At 42.4% G+C, this 22,741-nt stretch overlaps 1 protein-coding gene across 1 annotated transcript in view; it reads left to right on the top strand.

Moving 5' to 3' along the window:
• Positions 1–22,741, top strand: part of LOC120057743 (histone deacetylase 4-like) — a 143,734-nt gene that overhangs the window by 62,843 nt on the left and 58,150 nt on the right. Inside the window, exons 8-10 of the mRNA XM_039006222.1 lie at positions 6,005–6,123; positions 22,272–22,400; positions 22,572–22,684. Coding sequence (XP_038862150.1) covers positions 6,005–6,123; positions 22,272–22,400; positions 22,572–22,684 — 361 coding nt within the window. The remainder of the gene's footprint in view (positions 1–6,004; positions 6,124–22,271; positions 22,401–22,571; positions 22,685–22,741) is intronic.

Below are 22,741 nucleotides of genomic sequence, written 5' to 3'. Positions count from 1 at the left end.
GACAACATCGAACACCAGATATTTTATTTATCAAAACATGTATATATTCTGACAGCTACGGCAGCATTTTTATAATTGCCACATGAGCCAAAGACATGTCAGCCATGCAACCTAGACGGGCTCGCTGTGTATCTGAGATGGAGGGGAAAACCAGACAGAACAATTCAGTGGGCTGCGAAGATGACAGCTGACCTCAAATGGCCCCAGCCAGAGGAAACATCAGTGATATTCTCTCTTAGCTATTAACTGAGAAACATGAAGCCCTCATCATGCTTTACTGTAACACAGTGGAACATAATGGCAGTTAAGGAAGACGGACACAGAGACAGACGGGTACACACTGTTCAATGGTAGCTGAGGATAGACGGATACGCAGTAACAGAGATCGGCAGACAGACAGACGCCTGTTTCTCCCTCACACTACTGAAGCCACATCAACTGGCAGGCACCATTGCTACCCAGTCAGACAGAGTAGCATGGACAGACGGGCAACATCAGCAGATCGTTCGCACACCAGCAGGTCCTTGCAATAGTAGTAGCTTTTATGGCTCCATCAGTTGCGATGTGAGCGGGTTTGTTTACAAACACAGGGTGTCCTGAACTGTGTGTCCTGTGTTTGTGGTAACGCTCATGCGCCAGCCTGTGTGTGTGTGTGTGTGTGTGTGTGTGTGTGTGTGTGTGTGTGTGTGTGTGTGTGTGTGTGTGTGTGTGTGTGTGTGTGTGTGTGTGTGTGTGTGTGTGTGTGTGTGTGTGTGTTTGTATTTATTAGGGATCCCCATTAGCTGCTGCCAAGGCAGCTAGTCTTCCTGGGGTCCAAACATAGTCGGAAGTTTACTTACACCTTAGCCAAATATATTTAAACTCAGTTTTTCACAATTCCTGATATTTAATCAGAGTAAAAATTCCCTGTTTTAGGTCAGTTAGGATCACCACTTTATTTTAAGAATGTGAAATGTCAGAATAATAGTAGAGAAGGATTTTATTTTATTTTATTTCTTTCCTCACATTCCTAGTGGGTTCGAAGTTTACACACACTTTATTTGTATTTGGTAGCATTGCCTTTAAATTGTTTAACTTGGGTCAAACTTTTTGGGTAGCCTTCCACAAGCTTCCCACAATAAGTTGGGTGAATTTTGGGCTTTGTGATGGCCACTCCAATACCTTGATTTTGTTATCCTTAAGCCATTTTGCCACAACTTTGGAAGTATGCTTGGGGTCATTGTCCATTTGGAAGACCCATTTGCGACCAAGCTTTAACTTCCTGACTGATGTCTTGAGATGTTGCTTCAATATATCCACATAATTTTCTTGCCTCATGATGCCATCTATTTCACCAGTCCCTCCTGCAGCAAACATGATGCTACCACCCCCGTGCTTCACGGTTGGGATGGTGTTCTTCGGCTTGCAAGCCTCAACCTTTTTCCTCCAAACATAACGATGGTCATTATGGCCATACAGTTCTATTTTTGTTTCATCAGACCAGAGAACATTTCTCTGTACCATCTTTGTCCCCATGTGCAGTTGCAAACTGTAGTCTGGCTTTTTTATGGCGGTTTTGGAGCAGTGGCTTCTTCCTTGCTGAGTGGCCTTTCAGGTTATGTCGATATAGGACTCATTTTACCGTGGATATAGATACTTTTGTACCTGTTTCCTCCAGCATCTTCACAAGGTCCTTTGCTGTTGTTCTGGGATTGATTTGCACTTTTCGCACCAAAGTACGTTCATCTCTAGTAGACAGAACGCGTCTCTTTCCTGAGCGGTATGACGGCTGCATGGTCACATGGTGTTTATATTTGCGTACTATTGTTTGTACAGATGAACGTGGTACCTTCAGGCATTTGGAAATTGCTCCCAAGGATGAACCAGACTTGTGGAGGTCTACAATTATTTTTCTGGGGTCTTGGCTGATTTCTTTTGATTTTCCTATGATGTCAAGCAAAGAGGACCTGAGTTTGAAGGTAGCCTTGAAATACATCTACAGGTACACCTCCAATTGACTCAAATTATGTCAATTAGCCTATCAGAAGCTTCTAAAGCCATGACATCATGTTCTGGAATTTTCCAAGCTGTTTAAAGGCACAGTCAACTTAGTGTATGTAAACTTCTGACCCACTGGAATTGTGATACAGTGAATTATAAGTGAAATAATCTGTCTGTAAACAATTGTTGGAAAAATGACTTGTGTCATGCACAAAGTAGATGTCCTAACCGACTTGCCAAAACTATAGTTTGTTAACAGTAAATTTGTGGAGTGGTTGAAAAATGAGTTTTAATGACTCCAACCTAAGTGTATGTAAACTTCAACTGTATATACAATATGTTGGTTTTTTAACCTTTATTTAACTAGGCAAGTCAGTTAACACATTCTTATTTACAATGATAGCCTAGGAACAGTGGGTTAACTGCCTTGTTCAGGGGCAGAAAGACATAATTTTACCTTATCAGCTCAGGGATTCGATCTAACAACCTTTTGGTTACTAGCCCAACACTCTAACCACTAGGCTACCTGCTGTTTGATACCACAATGCATGCGTATGCCTGTGTCTGTACCTTTGTGTGTGTCTCTTCATAGTCCCCGTTGTTCCATAAGATGTATGTTTACCTGTTTTTTAAATCTGATTCTACTGCTTGCATCAGTTACCTGATGTGGAATAGAGTCTCATGTAGTCATGACTCTATGTAGTACTGTGCGCCTCTCATAGTCTATTCTGGACTTGGGGACTGTGAAGAGACCTCTGGTGGCATGTCTTGTCGGTTATGCATGGGTGTCTGAGCTGTGTGCAAGTATTTTAAACAGACAGCTAGGTACATTAAGCTTGTCAACACCTCTTACAAAAACAAATACTGATAAAGTCAATCTCTCTTCCACTTTGAGCCATGAGAAATTGACATGCATGTCATTAATGTTAGCTCTCCGTGTACTTTTAAGGGCCAGCCGTGCTGCCCTGTTCTGAGCCAACTGCAATTTTCCAAAGTCCCTCTTTGTGGCACCTGACCACGCTACTGAAGTAGTCTAGGTGCAACAAAACTAGGGCCTGTAGGGCTTGCCTTGTTGATAGTGTTGTTAAGAAGGCAGAGCAGCGCTTTATTATGGACAGACTTCTCCCCATTTTAGCTACTGTTGTATCAATATGTTTTGACCATGACAGCTTACAATCCAGGGTTACTCCAAGCAGTTTAGTCACCTCAACTTGCTCAATTTCAACATTATTCATTACGAGATGTAGTTGAGGTTTAGGGTTTAGTGAATGATTTGTCCCAAATACAATGCTTTTAGGACTAACTTATTCATTGCTACCCATTCCGAAACTAACTGCAGCTCTTTCTTTGTTAAGTGTTAAAGTCATTTCAGTTGCTGTAGTAGCTGACGTTTTATAGTGTTGAGTCATCTGCATACATATACACACTGGCTTTACTCAAAGCCAGTGGCATGTCGTTAGTAAAGATTTTAAAAAGTAAGGGGCCTAAACAGCTACCCTGGGAATTCCTGCTTCTACCTGGATTATGCTTGAGAGGCTTCCATTAAAGAACACCCTCTGTGTTCTGTTAGACAAGTAACTCTTTATCCACAATATAGCAGGGGGTGTAAAGCCATAACACATGTTTTTCCAGCAGCAGACTATGATCGATAATGTCAAAAGCTGCACTGAAGTCTAACAAGACAGCCCCCACAATCATTTTATCATCAATTTCTTTCAGCCAATCACCAGTCAGTAAGTTCTGTGCTTGTTGAGTGTCCTTCCCTATAAGCATGCTGAAAGTCTGTTGTCAATTTGTTTACTGTGAAATAGCATTGTATCTGGACAAACACCATTTTTTACAGAAGTTTACTAAGGGTTGGTAACAGGCTGATTGGTCGGCTATTTGAGCTAGTAAAGGGGGATTTACTATTCTTGGGTTAGCGGAATAACTTTAGCTTCCCTCCAGGCATCAAAGGTATTATCTAGGTGAGTTTCAGAGATATGAATGTCATCAGTTACAAGCAAGATATTGACTTCATGGTCCTTGTTTCTCAGGCTGCATATGTTAATATGTGCAATTTAAAAAAAAACTGGGTTGCTTGATTGTTTTTAATGCTTTACTACTCAGTGCTAACAGTATAACTCTGGTTCATAAGCTCATGATTACTGCATACATATAGCTGTAGGATCAACACAGGTATTCAGGGCAATTAGGGGGACATCATTTAAGTTACTTACATTGTGTCTACCTACACCCCTAGGATAATGTACATTTGATGCAGCATTATGATGACTCATTGTCACAATGGTAGGGATTAACTGAGCTGGTCTTGGGTCATTGATAAGTCATTGTTTCAATGCAGCCTTGAAATGCGAGTCCAGAAGCCAAGATGATTTAGATGGACTCCGTCATTCCTGTAGAGTATCTTCTGTTTCCAGAAGGTGTCAAAGTTATCTATAAAAGTGACTCCAGCAGAGCTACAGTAGTCTTTTAGCCAGATGTGTAATGCCAGCAGTCTGCTGAATCTTTCACACCCGCGGCCCAACGATGGTACTGGACCTGAAATTATTGGCAGTTTTTTGGAGTCTTTTAATGCTAAAATCAGTTCTTTAAAATAAAAGTTCAGATGTTCTGAGCTAGCCCTCCTGATGTCGTTTGACCTCACATGGACTACGACAGCGTCAGCTCCCGGGATCTGTCGTAGAACAGTCGGAAGCTGCCTTGTGATGTCCTGTACTCGTGCTCCTGGGTAGCTCAGTGTTTTTGCCTTAGGAACCAAGATGTTTCTCACCATAGAGCTGCCTATAATGACAGCTGGTGATGTTGAATGGTTCGATCTCTCAGGCAGCCTCACGGTCTGATGAAGGTGGGAGCTCTGAGGATCTGAACCCGAGGTAGAAGCCTCCGGAGAGGGAGACAGAACAGAGGCCGAAGATGCAGGTACCTCGCGATCCGATGTCGAATGGGAAGCCCCTAAAGAAGAAGGCGCCGGAACCTCTGGATCCAGGGCGGCAAAGCCGTTTCTGGTCTGTGTCAGGTCCGGGCTTAACAACTCCAAGGAGACCCCGGTGCCAGAGGACGCTTTCTTTGACTTCCACGGCGAGTGATGTATCTCCATGGCTGGTTGGTTGGGTCGAGAACAGCTCCGTTCTCCAGGGAAGGGGGAGACCCCTTCAGGGATGGATCCCGGCTGAGCACTGGCCAGTCGGCTGTGGAGAGCCGACTCGGCGGCGACACTTCCACCAGACCAGAGCGGCGTCTGGCTACTGGGGTGGAAGAAAAAGAAAAGTAGGTGGGCGTGGATTCCCGAGTAGCTTTTGTAGGTTTGCTACCAGCTTGCTAAGAGTAGTCTTCCGCAAGCAAGCAGTTGCTACATTGAAAGTCAGCGCGGTCCACATTGAAAGTCAGCGCAGTCCACATTGTCCCAGAACAAAGCAAAGTAAACACAGTTCCTGCAGTGCTGGAAACATTCAATAGCAACCTCCATTTGAGAACGCCGAGCCAGGTAGGCTAGCTGGGCTTCCATGTCTCTCCCCCTATGCGGAATCTGGCAGGATCCGGGGACAGATAGTAGCGCTCGCAGCGACTAAGCCCAACAGAGCCTTAGCATCCCAAAAATAAAATACGACAAAATGTACAAGGAAACACTGTCAACTTTACAAAAACAATAAACCGTTCAGCTTTCAGCCCTCAACAACAAACATACGTCGCCCTTAGATGACGTCACACTAGTTATTCATGCATGTGTAACCTTTCAAATATGGACCAATTGTGCCTTAATGCTTCTTGAAGGACAGATGTTACAAATTTACGATTACAAGAAATCATTGAAAAGCTGAATTTAGATTTTTCAACATCTTATTGCTGTGATTATCCATCATACTGTGGACAATCTCCAGATGTATTTATCTACAATGGGGGAATACGTTCAGTTTACTTCCAATAACCAGACGTCCTCTACCTTGCAAGTGAGGTCGACTTTTTCTCCCTTTGAAGGACCCAAATGAAATATTGTAAATGTGTATTTGTCTCCCCTATGTAGGAAGACCCAGCACAGCTCCCTGGACCAGAGCTCCCCTCCCCAGACAGGGATGTCCACTTACAACCACGCCATCCTGGGGATGTACGACCCCAAAGACAACTTCCCTCTCCGCAAGACAGGTAGGCCTCCTCCACCTGACCCCTGAACCCTACCCCCTAACCTCTTTTCACTTTTGGAGTACACTATCAATGTGTTTTTTTGCTTTCCTTGACTGTGTTTGAAGCTCTGTTTGAAAGCTCTTCCCTTTCCAACTTCCTCTTTCCACATTAAAACGAATCGAACAGTTAGTTAGATTAAGTAAAAGTGAATAAGTGAAAAGGTGTAAGCAATTCGGTGACAACTCCATTTGGCCTACTCCAACATATTGCCTTCACACATCCAGGCTTTTTCAGATCAGCAAGAGGAAATGGGGCAAAAGTATTGAGCCAAAACATTTAAAAAGTAGATTTAGCCAACTGTGTTACTTTGTGCCAGTTGTCATGGGTGACACAACTGTTGACACCAGTGATCCACTGCAGTTGCCACCAGTGACGCAGAGCAGGCCGATTTGACACCAGGTCCCAGCAGTCTTTCCTTCTGGATCATTAGCAGTGTCGTGTGTAGAGCATTGTAGTGTTGGGGCAGATTACAGATGATAGTGGGGTAGATTATCAATCCCAGTTACTACTATGATCACTATCTTGACATTCAAGAGTTCTTCGTGACTGGTTAGTATAAGGAGAGTATCTCAGCATTTCTGCTGCTTTCTTATTTCCTTTCTTTATTTATAAGGGTTTCCGTTGTTAAGATGACGTATTTTATCCAAGAGATGTGGTTCAAGAGAGCAGCAAGGTTATACAAATCATTACCAACATGAGAACAATGTTGACATGAGAAACATAAGAAAACAAACCAACTAAAATAAGCAGGCTGTCTATGAAACATACAGAGTCTGATACCAAGCAGTTCTGGTTGGAGAGTACCCATTTCAAATCCTTTGAGAAACTCTACTACCGCTGTGGGGGCTAGGCAGTGATTATTCAGTTAGCGTCTGGGCTCGTTTGTACACGTCTGTCCCTGCTCATCCAGCTGGAGATCAACCTCAGTGTACTCTGGAGCACCGACAGCCCTGCCGCCTGTGGGGATGTGGACAGGAATGTGTTATCCCGGCGACGAGTGGGAATGTTATGACAGGAACAGGAGAGGGCCCAGGATTGAGCCTTGCTAGACACCTAAAGAGGCGGTAAAAAAAAATTCAGATTTGCTATTGCGCTGTTCACTTGGGGATAACTGCTGTACATCCACATTTGAAATACTTAATTTGAATCCACAAATACTTTGCAAAAGGATACAAACATTGAAAAGGTGATAGATGCTCTATAGTGCGATATAGTGCGTAGCACCTCAGCTCAGGTACCAGGCTTGTAATATCATTTTGTGTTAAAGGTATACATTAAAACTACCATATGCATACTCCACATATCTCACCCCCCCTCCTTCCTAATTAAAGTCCATCTCCTCATATCACCTCTCCACATTATAGTCAGGTTGTGCTTTACACACCCTCCACATACATTCCCATTCCACACTCTCCACACCAGCACCCCAGTCCACACCACCCCCTCGTCTGTATTCTTTATCAGCTGTTTAGCCAAGCACTGAGACCTTATTGTCCTCACTGGGCTCTGCATGGTTTATATCTGTATTCCGCTGTTATTAAACCACTCACGGGTGAAGACTGCAGTGCGTGTCATTTCCTCTTTTGCGGCGCCACTTCTCTCCGTTCTGCCGGGCGGGCTCCTATCACGGCCATCGTAACTGCGGTGGCTGCACATTTTAATACTGTCGCGAGGAGGCTTTGTCTGTCTTTAATGTCAGAAGGAAAATGTCACACTTCTCATCCGTGTCTCTTCCGCTCCCTCGTATCATATCTCTAATATGGAACATGGGGATCTAAAATCCCCCCACTGTATTTTGAAGGTCTTCACTTAGTGGTAGTGTCGGCAGTAATTGACAAGCAATGCCTATACAACTGACTAGCTTTTGAGATATTCATTTTGTTACAGTAGATATTCAACAACAATATATTTTTACATTGATAACAAACAGTCATGTCTGTATATTGGAATAATAGTTACTTTGAACCAGTTTGGGATATTTGAAACTATTTATGGTTTTGATTCAGAGTTGGTTGAATCAGATCTTGCAAGTTGCACATTTACCTAATGCATTCAGATGGTTTTTATTCGATTTTTTTTAAATTGTATTTGCAGGCCGCTTGTTTTCAGTTTGATGCAAGCAATCAAACCGAAAACAGTCTGGTGTCGTGTTCTTTTGTTCACCGTTGATTTGAAGATATAAGGGACAGGAATAGAACCTAACGAGGAATAGACAAAGCACCGAAGAGGTCTCCTTTATGTACACCCACTGAGAATTCTGGAAATTAGCGCAGCATTAGCATCCCCATGTTCATCAAATAGACAATATTCATGGTAGTGAAGCTCATTCAGGCCTCAAACCATACACCTAATCACAGCCCATTCACAATGTGAAGTGGAGCCTCTTCAGTTTCCTGGATTATCTCCATTTGACTCACTCGATTGTGTCTGTAGTAGTATGAAGACTGGACCCTCTCCGTCGCACTGCTTCTTGACACACTGCTCGCTTAACCCGGAAGCCAGCCGCACCAATGTGTCGGCGACCGAAGTCAGCTTGCAGTCGCCCATCCGACCACAAGTAGTCGCTAGAGCGCGATGGGACAAGGAAATCCCGGCCGGCCAAACCCTCGCCCTAACCAGGACAACGCTGGGCCAATTGTGCGCTGCCTCATTGGTCTCTCGGTCACAGCCTGGTATCGAACCCAGGGATGTAGTGACACCTCAAACATTGAGATGCCGTGCCTTAGACCACTGCACCACTTGGGAGGTGAGAACCTGTAACTTCTGAGTCTATCTAAAATATTTACTTTTATAGGCCTTTAATCAGAATTTCAGTATACAGTCAATGGAGAAGTATTGAGCAGGAGCTTAGCATTTTGATACCGTTTAATTTGTTTACTGTAAATCGTCTCTAGCAGCGATTTCATCTCCTCACTTTTCTGTGTTTCATTCAAGCAAAGTGCTACATAATGTTTGGGAGTGAACGATTCAGTAGCCAATACGGCGAAGTGTCAATACTAGCTAGCAGGACTTCCCCTCACTCAATTTCAGAAATAAAGGGAACAAGAGGAAGTGACAGAGAGGATGGGAAAGGGAGGGAGAGGGTTAGGGTTAGAAATTGAGGAAAAAGAGATTAGGTGAGACAGAGAGAGATAGAGAGAGATTGAGGGAGGGAACAAGATGGAGGCGAGAATTAAAAAGTGAGGGAGGTGAGAGAGAGAGGGAGCGAAAAAACAAATGTACTGGAGTCAGCAGACAGTGCAGTTGGGCCCCTGCAGTAGGTTGTTTGGCATGGCCACACTAACACCCTTCAAAGTCACCGCGTCCCTGGTGAACCCCAACGGGCTCCTCCAGTCAGACAGGCCATAAGCCCCTGGTTCTGCCTGCATCAACACTTTAGCCCCGCCATCTCTCCTCTGAGCGTGAGAGAACAGAGAAAACCCTGGCACGGGCACAAACCTCCATCTACCCACTCCACCCACCCATCCATCCCCGACTCAGCCCTGTCTCCACTCCTGGCTACCAGCCACGTCCTTTGGCTCAGGCCCTTTGGGTATGCTTGAGCCACTCGGCCACACTGCAAATAAAGCTCAGCACTGAAGGCCCAATGGCAAATTTTACGCCTCTCTTATTTTATGTCTCTCTTTCCATGCAACTTTAGTGGGTGTATTATTCATTCAGCAGTGTTGCAGGGTTTTACCTGTGTGACATGCATTTTATGTGGTGGCTGTTCTAGACTGATTTTTACTAAAGCGTGACAGGAAAGATGTGAAAGCTAATGCAGCATTTGCAGACTAGTGTGTTGATGCTTCTGTAGCTTAACCCACATCCACCTGTCTTCACTTACAAAGCAACTAGTGCGTCAGGTAATGAGATCATACGACCAAGATCATTAAAAATGAGAATCGTCCTCCAGTTATCTTCCACTTTCTAACAAAGCTTCCAATGTACAGTTGAAGTCGGAAGTTAACATACACTTAGGTTGGAGTCACTTCTTAGAGCTAGGGTCTATTTTCCTGAATTTCTGCCTGACTGATGTAACCAAAGTAAACTGCCTGTTACTCAGGCCCACAAGCCAGGATATGCATATAATTGATAGCATTGGATAGAAAACACTTTGAGGTTTCTAGAAATGTTAAAATAATGTCTGAGACTATAACACAATTGATATGGCAGGCAAATTACAAAGAAAAACCACCCGGAATTATCTTTTTTTTTAGGTCCCAGGCTCTTGTAATGGAAAGCTATGGGTCCTATGTAATTCCAGCTCCCAGATTGCAATTCCTATGGCTTCCACAAGATGTCAACAGTCTTTGTTCACTGTTTCAGGCTTGTTTCTTCAAAAACTAGCAAGAATTTGAAGTTTTTGTAGGAAGAGTCCCGGGACAATATCCGTCTGTTCGCGCGCCACGAAGAGGACGCGCGCTTACTAATTTTACTTTTCTATTAAACATACTTCTTTCCATATGAAATATTATAGTTTATTTACATTTTAGGATACCTGAGGATTAAATAGAAATGTAGGTTGACTTGTTTAACTTCTTTGGGCTGCAAGCCCGAAGCCGGGCACAATATGACAACAGCCACTTCAAGTGCAGGGCGCGAAATTCAAAAGATATTTTTTAGAAATATTTAACTTTCACACATTAACAAGTCCAATACAGCAAATGAAAGATAAACATCTTGTGAATCCAGCCAACATGTCCGATTTTTTAAATGTTTTACAGCGAAAACACCACGTATATTTATGTTAGCTCACCACCAAATACAAAAAAAGGACAGACATTTTTCACAGCACAGGTAGCATGCACAAAACCAACCTAACTAACCAAGAACCAACCAAACTAACCAAGAAACAACTTCATCAGATGACAGTCTTATAACATGTTAAACAATAAATCTATGTTTTGTTCGAAGAATGTGCATATTTGAGGTATAAATCAGTTTTACATTGCAGCTACCATCACAGCTACCGTCACAAATAGCACCGAAGCAGCCAGAGTAATTACAGACACCAACGTGAAATACCTAAATACTCATCATAAAACATTTCTGAAAAATACATGGTGTACAGCAAATGAAAGACAAGGATCTTGTGAATCCAGCCAATATTTCCGATTTCTTAAGTGTTTTACAGCGAAAACAAAATATAGCATTATATTAGCCTACCACAATAGCCAGAAACACAAGCCATTCCCCAGCTGCAAAAGTTAGCGATCGTAACAAACCAGCAAAAGATATATAATTTTTGACTAACCTTGATAAGCTTCATCAGATGACAGTCCTATAACATCAGGTTATATATACACTTATGTTTTGTTCGAAAATGTGCATATTTAGAGCTGAAATCAGTGGTTATACATTGTGCTAACGTAGCATCTTTTTCCCAGAATGTGCGGATATTTTTATGACACTCAACTATTCTGACCAAATAACTATTCATAAATGTTACTAAAAAATACATGTTGTATAGGAAATGATAGATACACTAGTTCTTAATGCAATCGCCGTGTTAGAATTCTAAAAATAACTTCATTACGACATCCAGCTTAGTTATAGCGAGAGAGTGCCCAAAATCTGGGCTCAAACTACTAGTACACATGTTCGACAGATATATGAAATAGCATCATAAAATGGGTCCTACTTTTGATGATCTTCCATCAGAATGTTGTACAAGGGGTCCGTTGTCGGGAACAATCGTTGTTTGGTTTTAGAATGTCCTCTTCTCCAGTCAATTAGCACGGAAAGCTAGCAAAGTGGCGCGAAGCTCTCCTTCGTGAAGAAACGCAGACAAAGCAACACGCCTAACGTCCCGAAGAAATTTCAATAATCTAATAAAACTATATTGAAAAAACATACTTTACGATGATATTGTCACATTTATCAAATAAAATCAAAGCCGGAGATATTAGTCGTCTATAACGACAGCTTTACAGAAGGCAATACCAGGTCCCTTCTCGCGCGTTCCAGAAAACAGGAAATTGGGGTCACGTCATGCCAAGAGCTTTTATTCGACCTCAGATCATGTTATACACTCCATTTCTTCTCTCACTGCCTCTTGACATCTAGTGGAAGGCGTATGAAGTGCATGTATACTAATAAATATCAAGCACATTTATAGGCAGGCCCTAGAACAGAGCATCGATTTCAGATTTTCCACTTCCTGTCAGGAAGTTTGCTGCAAAATGAGTTCTGTTTTACTCACAGATATAATTCAAACGGTTTTAGAAACTAGAGAGTGTTTTCTATCCAATAGTAATAATAATATGCATATTGTACGAGCAAGAATTGAGTACGAGGCCGTTTGAAATGGGCACCTTTTATCCAGGCTACTCAATACTGCCCCTGCAGCCCAAAGAGGTTAAACAAAGTTTAACGGTAGCTTTTTGGACTCGCTTGTCTGCATGTTGAACGAGTGGATTACTGAAATTGATGGCGCCAACTAAACAGACTTTTTGGCATATAAAGAATGATTTTATTTAACAAAACGACCATTCATGTTGTAGCTGGGACCGTTGGGATTGCAAACAGAGGAACATTTTCAAAAGTAAGTAATTTGTTTAATCGCTATTTGTGATTTTACGAAGCCTGTGGTGGTTGAAAAATATGTTGTTGTGGGGCGCCGTCCTCAAACAATCGCATGATATGCTTTCGCTGTAAAGCCTATTGTAAATCAGACAACACAGTTAGATTAACAAGAAGTTAAGCTTTTAAAGGATATAAGATACTTGTATGTTCATGAATGTTTAATATTACGATTATCTATTTGAATTGCGCACCCTCCAATTTTACCGGATGTTGACGACACTCCACAAATTTCTTGTTAACAAACTATAGTTTTGGCAAGTCGGTTAGGACATCTACTTTGTGCATGACACAAGTAATTTTTCCAACAATTGTTTACAGACAGATTATTTCACGAATAATTCACTGTATCACAATTCCAGTGGGTCAGAAGTTTACATACACTAAGTTGACTGTGCCTTTAAACAGCTTGGAAAATTCCAGAAAATGTCATGGCTTTAGAAGCTTCTAATAGACTAATTGACATCATTTCAGTCAATTGGAGATGTACCTGTGGATGTATTTCAAGGCCTACCTTCAAACTCAGTGCCTCTTTTGCTTGACATCATGGGAAAATCAAAAGAAATCAGCCAAAACTTCAGCCAAAAAAAAAGGTAAATCAAATCAAAGTTTATTTGTCACGTGCGCCGAATACAACGGATGTAGACCTTACAGTGAAATGCTTACTTACAGGCTCTAACCAATAGTGCAAAAAGGTATTAGGTGAACAATGGGTAGGTAAAGAAATAAAACAACAATAAAAAGACAGCCTATATGCAGTAGCGAGGCTATAAAAGTAGTGAGGCTACATACAGACACTGGTCAGTCAGGCTGATGGAGGTAGTATGTACATGTAGATATGGTTAAAGTGACTATGCATATATGATGAACAGAGAGTAGTAGTAGCGTAAAAGAGGGGTTGGCGGGTGGACAATGACACTAAGCATACTTCCAAAGTTGTGGCAAAATGGCTTAAGGACAACAAAGTCAAGGTATCACAAAGCCCTGACCTCAATCCTATAGAAAATGTGTGGGCAGAACTGAAAAGGCGCGTGCGAGCAATTAGGTCTACAAACCTGACTCAGTTACACCAGCTCTGTCAGGAGGAATGGGCCAAAATTCACCCAACTTATTCTGGGAAGCGTGTGGAAGGCTACCCGAAATGTTTGACCCAAGTTAAACAATTTAAAGGCAATGCTACCAAATACTAATTGAGTGTATGTAAACTTCTGACCCACTGGGAATGTGATGAAAGAAATAAAAGCTGAAATAAATCCTTCTCTACTATTATTCTGACATTTCACATTCTTAAAATAAAGTGGTGATCCTAACTGACCTAAGACAGGTAATTTTTACTAGGATTAAATGTCAGAAATTGTGAAAAACTGAGTTTAAATGTATTTGGCTAAGGTGTATGTAAACTTCCGACGTCAACTGTACCTTCTTTAATACTCCTATACGACATCTTGAATCCCCCTCCTGCACCTTCTCACGGAATCCTATAATACAGTATCTGCCAACAAAACCACAAATAAACACTGCATCCATCTGTGGCCAGTTTACTTCAAGATAGCTTTGTGGATACAGGTAGTCTGCACCACCTTATTGTCAACTACTTCAGACTATTGTTCGCTTGGTCAGCCATTTTGGGAGAGTCAGGCAAATTTTCACTGGATTGGATTATAATTTGTCCGAGGAATTGCATCTTTGAATGTGTTCCCATACACTCCAGCTGCTAATGCATGGCGTTCATGACCGGGCCGCCCTTGATCCTGTTAACAAAGACTTTTGGACAAGTGCCCTCCACCACTCTTTTTTTTGGATAATCAAGTTTAATAAGTTCAACCACAAGTTCAGCCCCTCAAATTGAAAGTGCACTTTTAAGAAGTGCTTATTCATTATACAACCCCACACACTTCAAAGTCCTTGCTCTTCCCAAATGGGCCAGATGTATTCTCTGGCTGCACCTCGTTTTAAGTGCATTAAGACAGGTACATTTTAAACTCTTCTCCCTGTTTTTCATATTCAAGGAGTTGAAGGGAAAGGGCAGGAAAACAAACAACAAACATTCCCTGACCAAATATCCACTGACTGCTATTATGAGTATGTGTTAAGTATATGTTGTTCTCCAAATCGCATAAAAATGTATCTGATCATTTATGCATATGTTATTGAATGGTGCCCTCATTGATCGTGTCCCCGCGTATAAATATCTAGGTATCTGGATTGACGAATAGCTATCTTTCAAAAAAGTATGTTGATGAGTTAGTTAAGAAATTAAGAATTAAAATGGTGTTCTCTTAGGAATAGGTCATGCCTTTCATTAAATAGCAGAAAACAAATTATTCAGTCGACATTCATACCGGTTCTAAACTATGGCAATATTGTCTATATGAATGCAGCTGCGACTTTATTGAAGCTATTGGACACCGTTTATCATATCGCACTATGCTTTATTACTGGCTATAGGTTTGGTACACATCACTGCGTTCTGTATCAGAATGTAGGCATTGCCCTCTTTGAAGTCTCGTAGATCGATGCATTGCAACATCCGCCGTATCTTACTTTATTTTTTAACTTAGACATACAAGATATCAGATCCGGTCTCCACTGAGTTAGGTAAATCTGCTTTTAGTTTTTTTTGCACCTTACTTGTGGAATGATCTCCAAGGCTCTCTGAAGTTGGATGAATTGGTTCCACTAGGGCAATTCAAAAGACTGATTGAGGACCTTTTTACTGAACGATGTTTGTTTTCTATGATTTGTGTTTTGCTTTTCGTGTATTGATGTGAATACTGATGTGAATTTTGATGTGTATTGATGTGTATACAGGGCACATCTGTGAAAGAGACCTTGGTCTCAGCATGACTCTGTTCAATAAAGCATTTTAATAAAAATAAAGCCAAGAGAGTCCCATGGGCCTTGCCCGACTTGACACAGACGTGGCATTGAGTCCTACGCTAATGAACGTAGCGTGCCTTCTCTTGCCGGACCCATTTCACACAAGGTCACGGGCCAAGCCAAAGGGTCAACTGGTTTGGTCTGGATTAATTGAAGTGAAGGGAGAGAGGGGAAGGATATGCCAGTGGGTGCTGCTGGGAATAAGGCTGTCAGTGTCTGGGGGTGAAAGAGAAGAGAAATAGGCTAGTGAGTGGCAAGGCCTCAAACATTTTTCGATACCCCTACCTGAGGTAGAACAGAACACAATCATGTTTTTTCATATTTCTAATGCCTCCCATTTATGAAATGGATGGTTGTGTAAAAAATTGTTACTGCAAAAGTGGTTAAATTAAAAGATTGTGACACCCGACCCTAAACTAAAAAAGTGCAGAATAATGCCTGACTGGAGGTGGATGGGCCACATAAACTCACGTAACCCAATATTGCATAAATGTGGAATACATGTAGTCAGTTATCTTCCATACGTACACAAATAAACAGCATTAGGATATCTTAATGCATCTTGGAAATATAGACCTGTAAACACGGAGATACAACAGTTGGAAATATCAACTAGGAATATGTCTGATGAATGTAAGATTTACTTTCTGCTAGCTGATTAATAGACAACATTCAAAGTAAAAATTTGCTCTTATTCAGTGCTGTATGGTCCTGCCTGACAAAAATACAGACAGATCCACGTCTTCTGATGTTGTGGCTATTGCAATCGGCTCTAAGGAAAACAAGTGGGCTCAGACATCGAAATGAAATGTTTTGGAGACCAAGGTTCCTTGAAAGATGTATATTTTAGCCCCTGCTCTTGTAATTTAGTCAGGGGGCCACCATAGATTATCTTTTGGGCCATCCTGGAATTTACCTCAAATCCAATATGACTGCCATAATACCATTTGATGGAGTTCAAATCACATGTAAATATACATTTTTGTACATTTTTTTTCTTCCAAAAGGTTTCTTCAGCTGTCCCCATAGGAGCACCCTTTTTGGTTCCAGGTAGAACCATTTTGGTTCTGGAACCAAAAAAGGTTCTTCAAAGGGTTCTCCTATGGGGACAGCCGAAGAACCCTTTTAGGTTCTAGACAGCAGCTTTTTTTCTAAGAGTGTAGATGATAGGTCTTTTTTTCAGAACTGTATTCAACACTCATGGCCATAAAGGCTATTTTGGTGTAAATATATGTTATTCTGAATCCAATATGGCCAACATAATTACACTCAAACACCTTCACCTGCATATAAATTGCCCTGGTTTATTTTGTATTGTGTTATTTTGCCTTGCCTCTGTTGTGTTCCATAAAAAATCAGCCGTTTCCAGCTACAATAATCATTTACAACATTAACAATGTCTACACTGTATTTCTGATCAATTTGATGTTATTTTAATGGACAAAATATTTGCTTTTCTTTCAAAAACATGAACATTTCTATGTGACCCCAAACATTTGAATGGTAGTGTATTTATTTTTTAAATATCAAAAAGTAACACAAGAAAATTACATAACAATAACGAGGCTATATACAGGGGATACCGGTACAGAGTCAATGTGCGGGAGTACAGGTTAGTCGAGTTAATTTGTAAAGTGACTATGCATAGATAATAAACAGCAAGTATCAGCAGTGTAAAAACAGAGTGGGGGGGTGTCGTCAGTGTAAATAGTCCGGGTGTCACGCCCTGGCCTTAGTTATCTTTGTTTTCTTTATTATTTTAGTTAGGTCAGGGTGTGACATGGGGGATGTTTGTGTGTTTTTGTCTAGTCTAGGGTGTTTGTATTGTATAGGGGGTTTTGTAGAGTTCATGGGGTTGTGTTCAGTGTAGGTGTTCATGTAAGTCTATGGTTGCCTGAGTGGTTCTCAATCAGAGACAGCTGTCTATCGTTGTCTCTGATTGGGAGCCATATTTAAGGCAGCCATAGGCATTAGGCAGGTTGTGGGTAATTGTCTATGTTTGACGTTAGTAGCTTGTGTCTGCACTTTCGTTTGTAGCTTCACGGTCGTTTTTTGTTTAGTTTGTATTAGTGTTTCGTGTTCGTTTCATCTTCTAATAAAAAGGAAGATGTATCTATATCACGCTGCGCCTTGGTCCTCTCTTTCACCGAACGACGATCGTGACACCGGGTGGCCATTTGATTAATTGTTCAGCAGTCTTATGGCTTGGTTGTAGAAGCTGTTAAGGAGCCGTTTGATCCTAGACTTGCCGTGCGGTAGCAGAGAGAACAGTATGACTAGCGTGCCTGGAGTCTTTGATAGTTTTTAGGGCCTCCCTCTGACACCACCTGGTATAGAGGTCCTGGATGGCAGGAAGCTTGGTCCCAGTGATGTACTGGGCAGTACATACTTCCCTCTGTCATGCGGTCGGAGGCCGAGCAGTTGCCATCACTACCTGCCCCGTCAGGTAGTGATGCAACCAGTCAGGATGCTCTCGATGGTGCAGCTGTATAACGTTTTGAGGATCTGAGGACCCATGCTAAGTCTTTTCAGTCTCCTGAGGGGGAATAGGCTTTGTCGTGCCCTCTTCACGACTGTCTTGGTGTGTTTGGACCATGATAGTTTGTTGGTGATGTGGACACCAAGGATCTTGAAGCTCTCAACCTGCTCCACTACAGCCCCGTCGATGAGAATGGGGGCGTGCTCGGTCCTCTTTTTCCTATAGTCCACAATCATCTCCTTTGTCTTGATCACGTTGAGGGAGAGGTTGTTGTCTTGGCACCACATGGCCAGGTCTCTGACCTCCTCCCTATAGGCTGTCTCATCGTTGTCGGTGATCAGGCCTACCACTGTTGTGTCATGGGCAAACTTGATGATGGTGTTGGAGTCGTGCTTGGCCATGCAGTCATGAGTGAACAGGGAGTACAGGAGGGGACTGAGCACGCACCCCTGAGGGGCCCCTGTGTTGAGGATTAGCGTAGCGGATGTGTTGTTACCTACCCTTAGGACCTGGGGGCGTCACGTCAGGAAGTCCAGGATCCAGTTGCAAGTAAATGTGCAATAGATTATGGTCATTATGTGCAAAACTATGTCGAATATTGGCCTGTTGGAAAATAGAACTCCCTACTACATCGCCTAGTTCAGGCTGAATTTGATTTACACTACCCAGTCAAAAGTTTTAGAACACCTACTCATTCAAAATATATTTTTATTTGTTTAACACTTTTTTGGTTACTACATGATTTCATTTGTGTTATTTCATCCTTTTGATGTCTTCACTGTTATTCTACAATGTAGAAAATAGTAAAAATTAAGAAAAATCCTGGAACTAAAACTTTTGACTGGTAGTGTATCTCTAGAGAACCTGTGCAAAGTGCATATTGAACTCACAGAAAAAACAAACAACTAAATGGAATTCAAATAATTGAACTGATGTCGGTCAATTTGTTATTTAAAAAACAAACAAATAACACATTTCGGTTAATCGCTCAGCACTACTTTTCTATATCCAGACAATGTTGTGTGAGTGTAATTATGGCACGCTTATTGGATTCCCAACATAGTTGAATTACACTAATTTAGTATTGAGTACAGTACACAAATCTGAAAGATGTCTCTCAATTAAAACATGTACTGTGTATTAATGGTGGTAATTGGTGGTAATTAAACCACCATTTAATGGTATTGTGGCAGCCATATTGGATTTTGGACATCATAATGGTTTTAGAGTCAAGACTATGGGGGCCCCCTTACGTAATTGCAAGAGGCTGAACAAATAACATCCACAGAAGAACCTTTAACTGAAAATAAATTACAGTTTTCATTGTCTCAGCCCACTTGTTTTCCTAAAAGCTGATTAGAATACAATATCCAAAACATAAAAAAGACATGTATAGCTGTATGTACTTTTGTCATGCAGGATCATACAAATTTTACTTGGAAAGTTGTCTGTTAAAGAGATTCTCCAAGAAGGGCCTTCGTCAGGGAGGTGATCAAGAACCCGATGATCACTCTGACAGAGCTCCAGAGTTCCTCTGTGGAGATGGGAGAACCTTCCAGAAAGACAAGCATCTCTGCAGCACTCCAACAATCTGGCCTTTATGGTAGAGTGGCCAGACGGAAGCCACTCCTCAGTAAAAGGCACATGACAGCCCGCTTGGAGTTTGCCAAAGAGGCACCTAAAGGACTCTTAGATCATAAGAAACAAGATTCTCTGGTCTGATGAAACCAAGATTGAACTCTTTGGCATGAATGACAAGCATCACGTCTGGAGGAAACCTGGCACCATCCCTATGGTGAAGCATGGTGATGGGAGCATCATGCTGTGGGGGATGTATTTCAGCGGCAGGGACTGGGAGACTAGTTAGGATCGAGGGAAAGATGAACGGAGCAAAGTACAGAGAGATCCTTGATCAAAACCTGTTTCAGAGTGCTCAGGACCTCAGACTGGGGCAAAGGTTCACTTTCCAACAGGACAACGATCCTAAGAACACCCAAGACAACGCAGGTGTGGCTTTGGGACTAGTCTCTGAATGTCCTTGAGGTGCCCATCCAGAGCTTGGTCTTGAACCCGATCAAACATCTCTGGAGAGACCTGAAAATAGCTGTGCAGCGACACTCCCCATCCAACCTGACAGAGCTTAAGAGGATCTGCAGAGAAGAATGGAGAAAAACTCCCCAAATACAGGTGTGCCAAGCTAATCGAGGCTGTAATCGCTGCCAAAGGTACTTCAACAAAGTACTGAGTAAAGGGTCTGAATACTTATTTAAATGTGATATTTCAGTTTAAAACATTTGATACATTTGCAAAAATTTCTAAAACACTGTTTTTGCTTTGTCATTGTGAGGTATTGTGTGTAGATTGATAAGGGAAAAAAGCATTTGAATCTGTTTTAGGGGTCTGATTACTTTCCTAATGTACTGTGTATGTCAAAAGTAAAGCTTACGTGCATCATACATTTTGTGGTAGAGATATTCCACCTTTTGTATCTCTGTGTTTACAGGTCTATATTTCCAAGATGCATTAAGATATCCTAATGTTTTTGTTTGTGTATGTAGGGCAGATAACTGACTACTTGTCAAATAGTCCGGTTAGCCATTTGATTACCTGTTCAGGAATCTTATGGCTTGGGGGTAAAAACTGTTGAGAAGCCTTTCTGTCCTAGACTTGGCACTCTGGTACTGCTTGCCATGCGGTAGTAGAGAGAACAGTCTATGACTGGAGTAGCTGGGGTCTTTGACAATTTGTAGGGCCTTCCTCTGACACCGCCTGGTGTAGAGGTCCTGGATGGCAGGCAGCTTAGCCCCAGTGATGTACTGGGCCATACGCACTACCCTCTGTAGTGCCTTGCGGTCAGAGGCCGAGCAGTTGCCGTACCAGGCAGTGATGCAACCAGTCAGGATGCTCTCGATGTTGCAGCTGTAGAACCTTTTGAGGATCTCAGGACCCATGACACATCTTTTTAGTTTCCTGAGGGGGAATAGGCTTTGTCGTGCCCTCTTCACGACTGTAAGATAGAGAGATGATAGGATCTCCCAGATTGGCGCTTGACAAGGGCCGTGCCCCTCTCCCTGATCGTTGTGTGTGCGGTAATTACAGTCGCCTCTTCGACACTCCCGCTATTGTTCTCTGGCCCTATCCCCCTATCCGTCTGTCCACACACAGAAAGCAGAAATGAACAAAAACGAACCCGAGAAGTCCACCAAAAACGCACACACACACTTGTTTAATTGCGAGCATTTGACAACAAGAGCTATTCATTAGCTGGGCATTGAGACGGGCTTGATGAAGCTTGGGGTCGGCAAGAGCTGCCAAGACTGGAAACTCGTTACCGCTACTGCTGCTTATCCTTGTCACATGTTTGGATCTCATCAAATCTCTTCTCATCTGCTCCATCAGTCTTTCCAGAAGTAGCATGTTTATGGAGTAGCTTGTTAGCATAACTAACTGCCCTGAACTGGCTTACCCTTCTGATGTACCATGTGCAGTGCATCATTTCCGGTGCTAGTTTCATTCTAGGCTCCACAGCACAGTGTGTTGTTTGGGACTATTGATTGTGTACTAATGTTTGTCTATGTACACTGTAAAACACTCTCCATTTAAAGCGCTCTTCTCTGAGAGTTTCAGAGTAGGGTGACGTCACCTCAGATCTGCACTGAGCACAGGTCAGCTGAAGTCGGGCCAGGGGAGGCGGTTTGCTGGGGTCCGGAGTTTTTTCTTGTTTCCAGACAGTTTCAGACAGCAGGAGAGACGAGTGAGAGCGGAGTGACAGGCATGATGTGCAGTAGAGAGCGAAAGCTCTTGTCTTTGCCTGCCACCCGAAGCCCAAAAGCCTTCTGAGACTTTGACAGCCAGGGAAGCCAGAGCAGCTAGAATCTCCTAAGAAAGATATCAGACTGTCTGTTTTCCCACTTCCATACGTCTGCATATCATCTGCAGGACAGAACAGAATATGTATAACATGTTCATATCATTTCCTGTTGCAGTGTTGTCTTCATAACTATATTCATTCATGGTTTGCAGTATTTGGTTTGATTCAAGTGAATCCCATTTTTATAGTGCCCTACTTGTCATCTCAAGTATGCCTTTCAATAGCGTATTCTTCCCTCCGAGTTCTGTCATTTGTGTTGTGTATGTTCTGCTCTATAGCTGTGTTTTAATGGACCCCCTCTTCCTCTCTCTCTAGCCTCTGAGCCCAACTTGAAGCTCCGGTCCAGGCTAAAACAGAAGGTAACGGAGCGCAGAAGTAGCCCACTTCTACGCAGGAAGGACGGTCCAATTACCACCGCCAAGAAGCGCTCTCTGGACATGGCTGGTAAGCTTCTGCCAGACCAAGTGGAACACGTGCAAACTCGCACAGCCCTTGCATCTATGACTTTAGTACTTTTCTGTAGGTTGAAATCAATAGGTTTCCAACCTGGTACATTGATCAGTATGCATGTTGTGTGGCGAGCCTCATGTCTTGTGTTTTATGTATTTATTGTAGAATCGGCCTGCAACAGCGCTCCTGGCTCGGGCCCCAGTTCGCCCAACAACAGCTCCAGTAACATCACCAATGAGAATGGCATCGCTGGCTCCATGTCCAGTAGTTCAGTAGAGGTAAGCACTAAGCAGCCACTCGAACCTTAACCTACATTAAGCTGTTAGCTTACTGTG

The sequence above is a fragment of the Salvelinus namaycush genome, chromosome 13, assembly GCF_016432855.1.
Source record: "Salvelinus namaycush isolate Seneca chromosome 13, SaNama_1.0, whole genome shotgun sequence".
Taxonomy (NCBI): domain Eukaryota; kingdom Metazoa; phylum Chordata; class Actinopteri; order Salmoniformes; family Salmonidae; genus Salvelinus; species Salvelinus namaycush.
The sequence above is the reverse complement of the archived record's forward strand: the minus strand, read 5'-3'. Positions and strand labels throughout refer to the sequence as shown.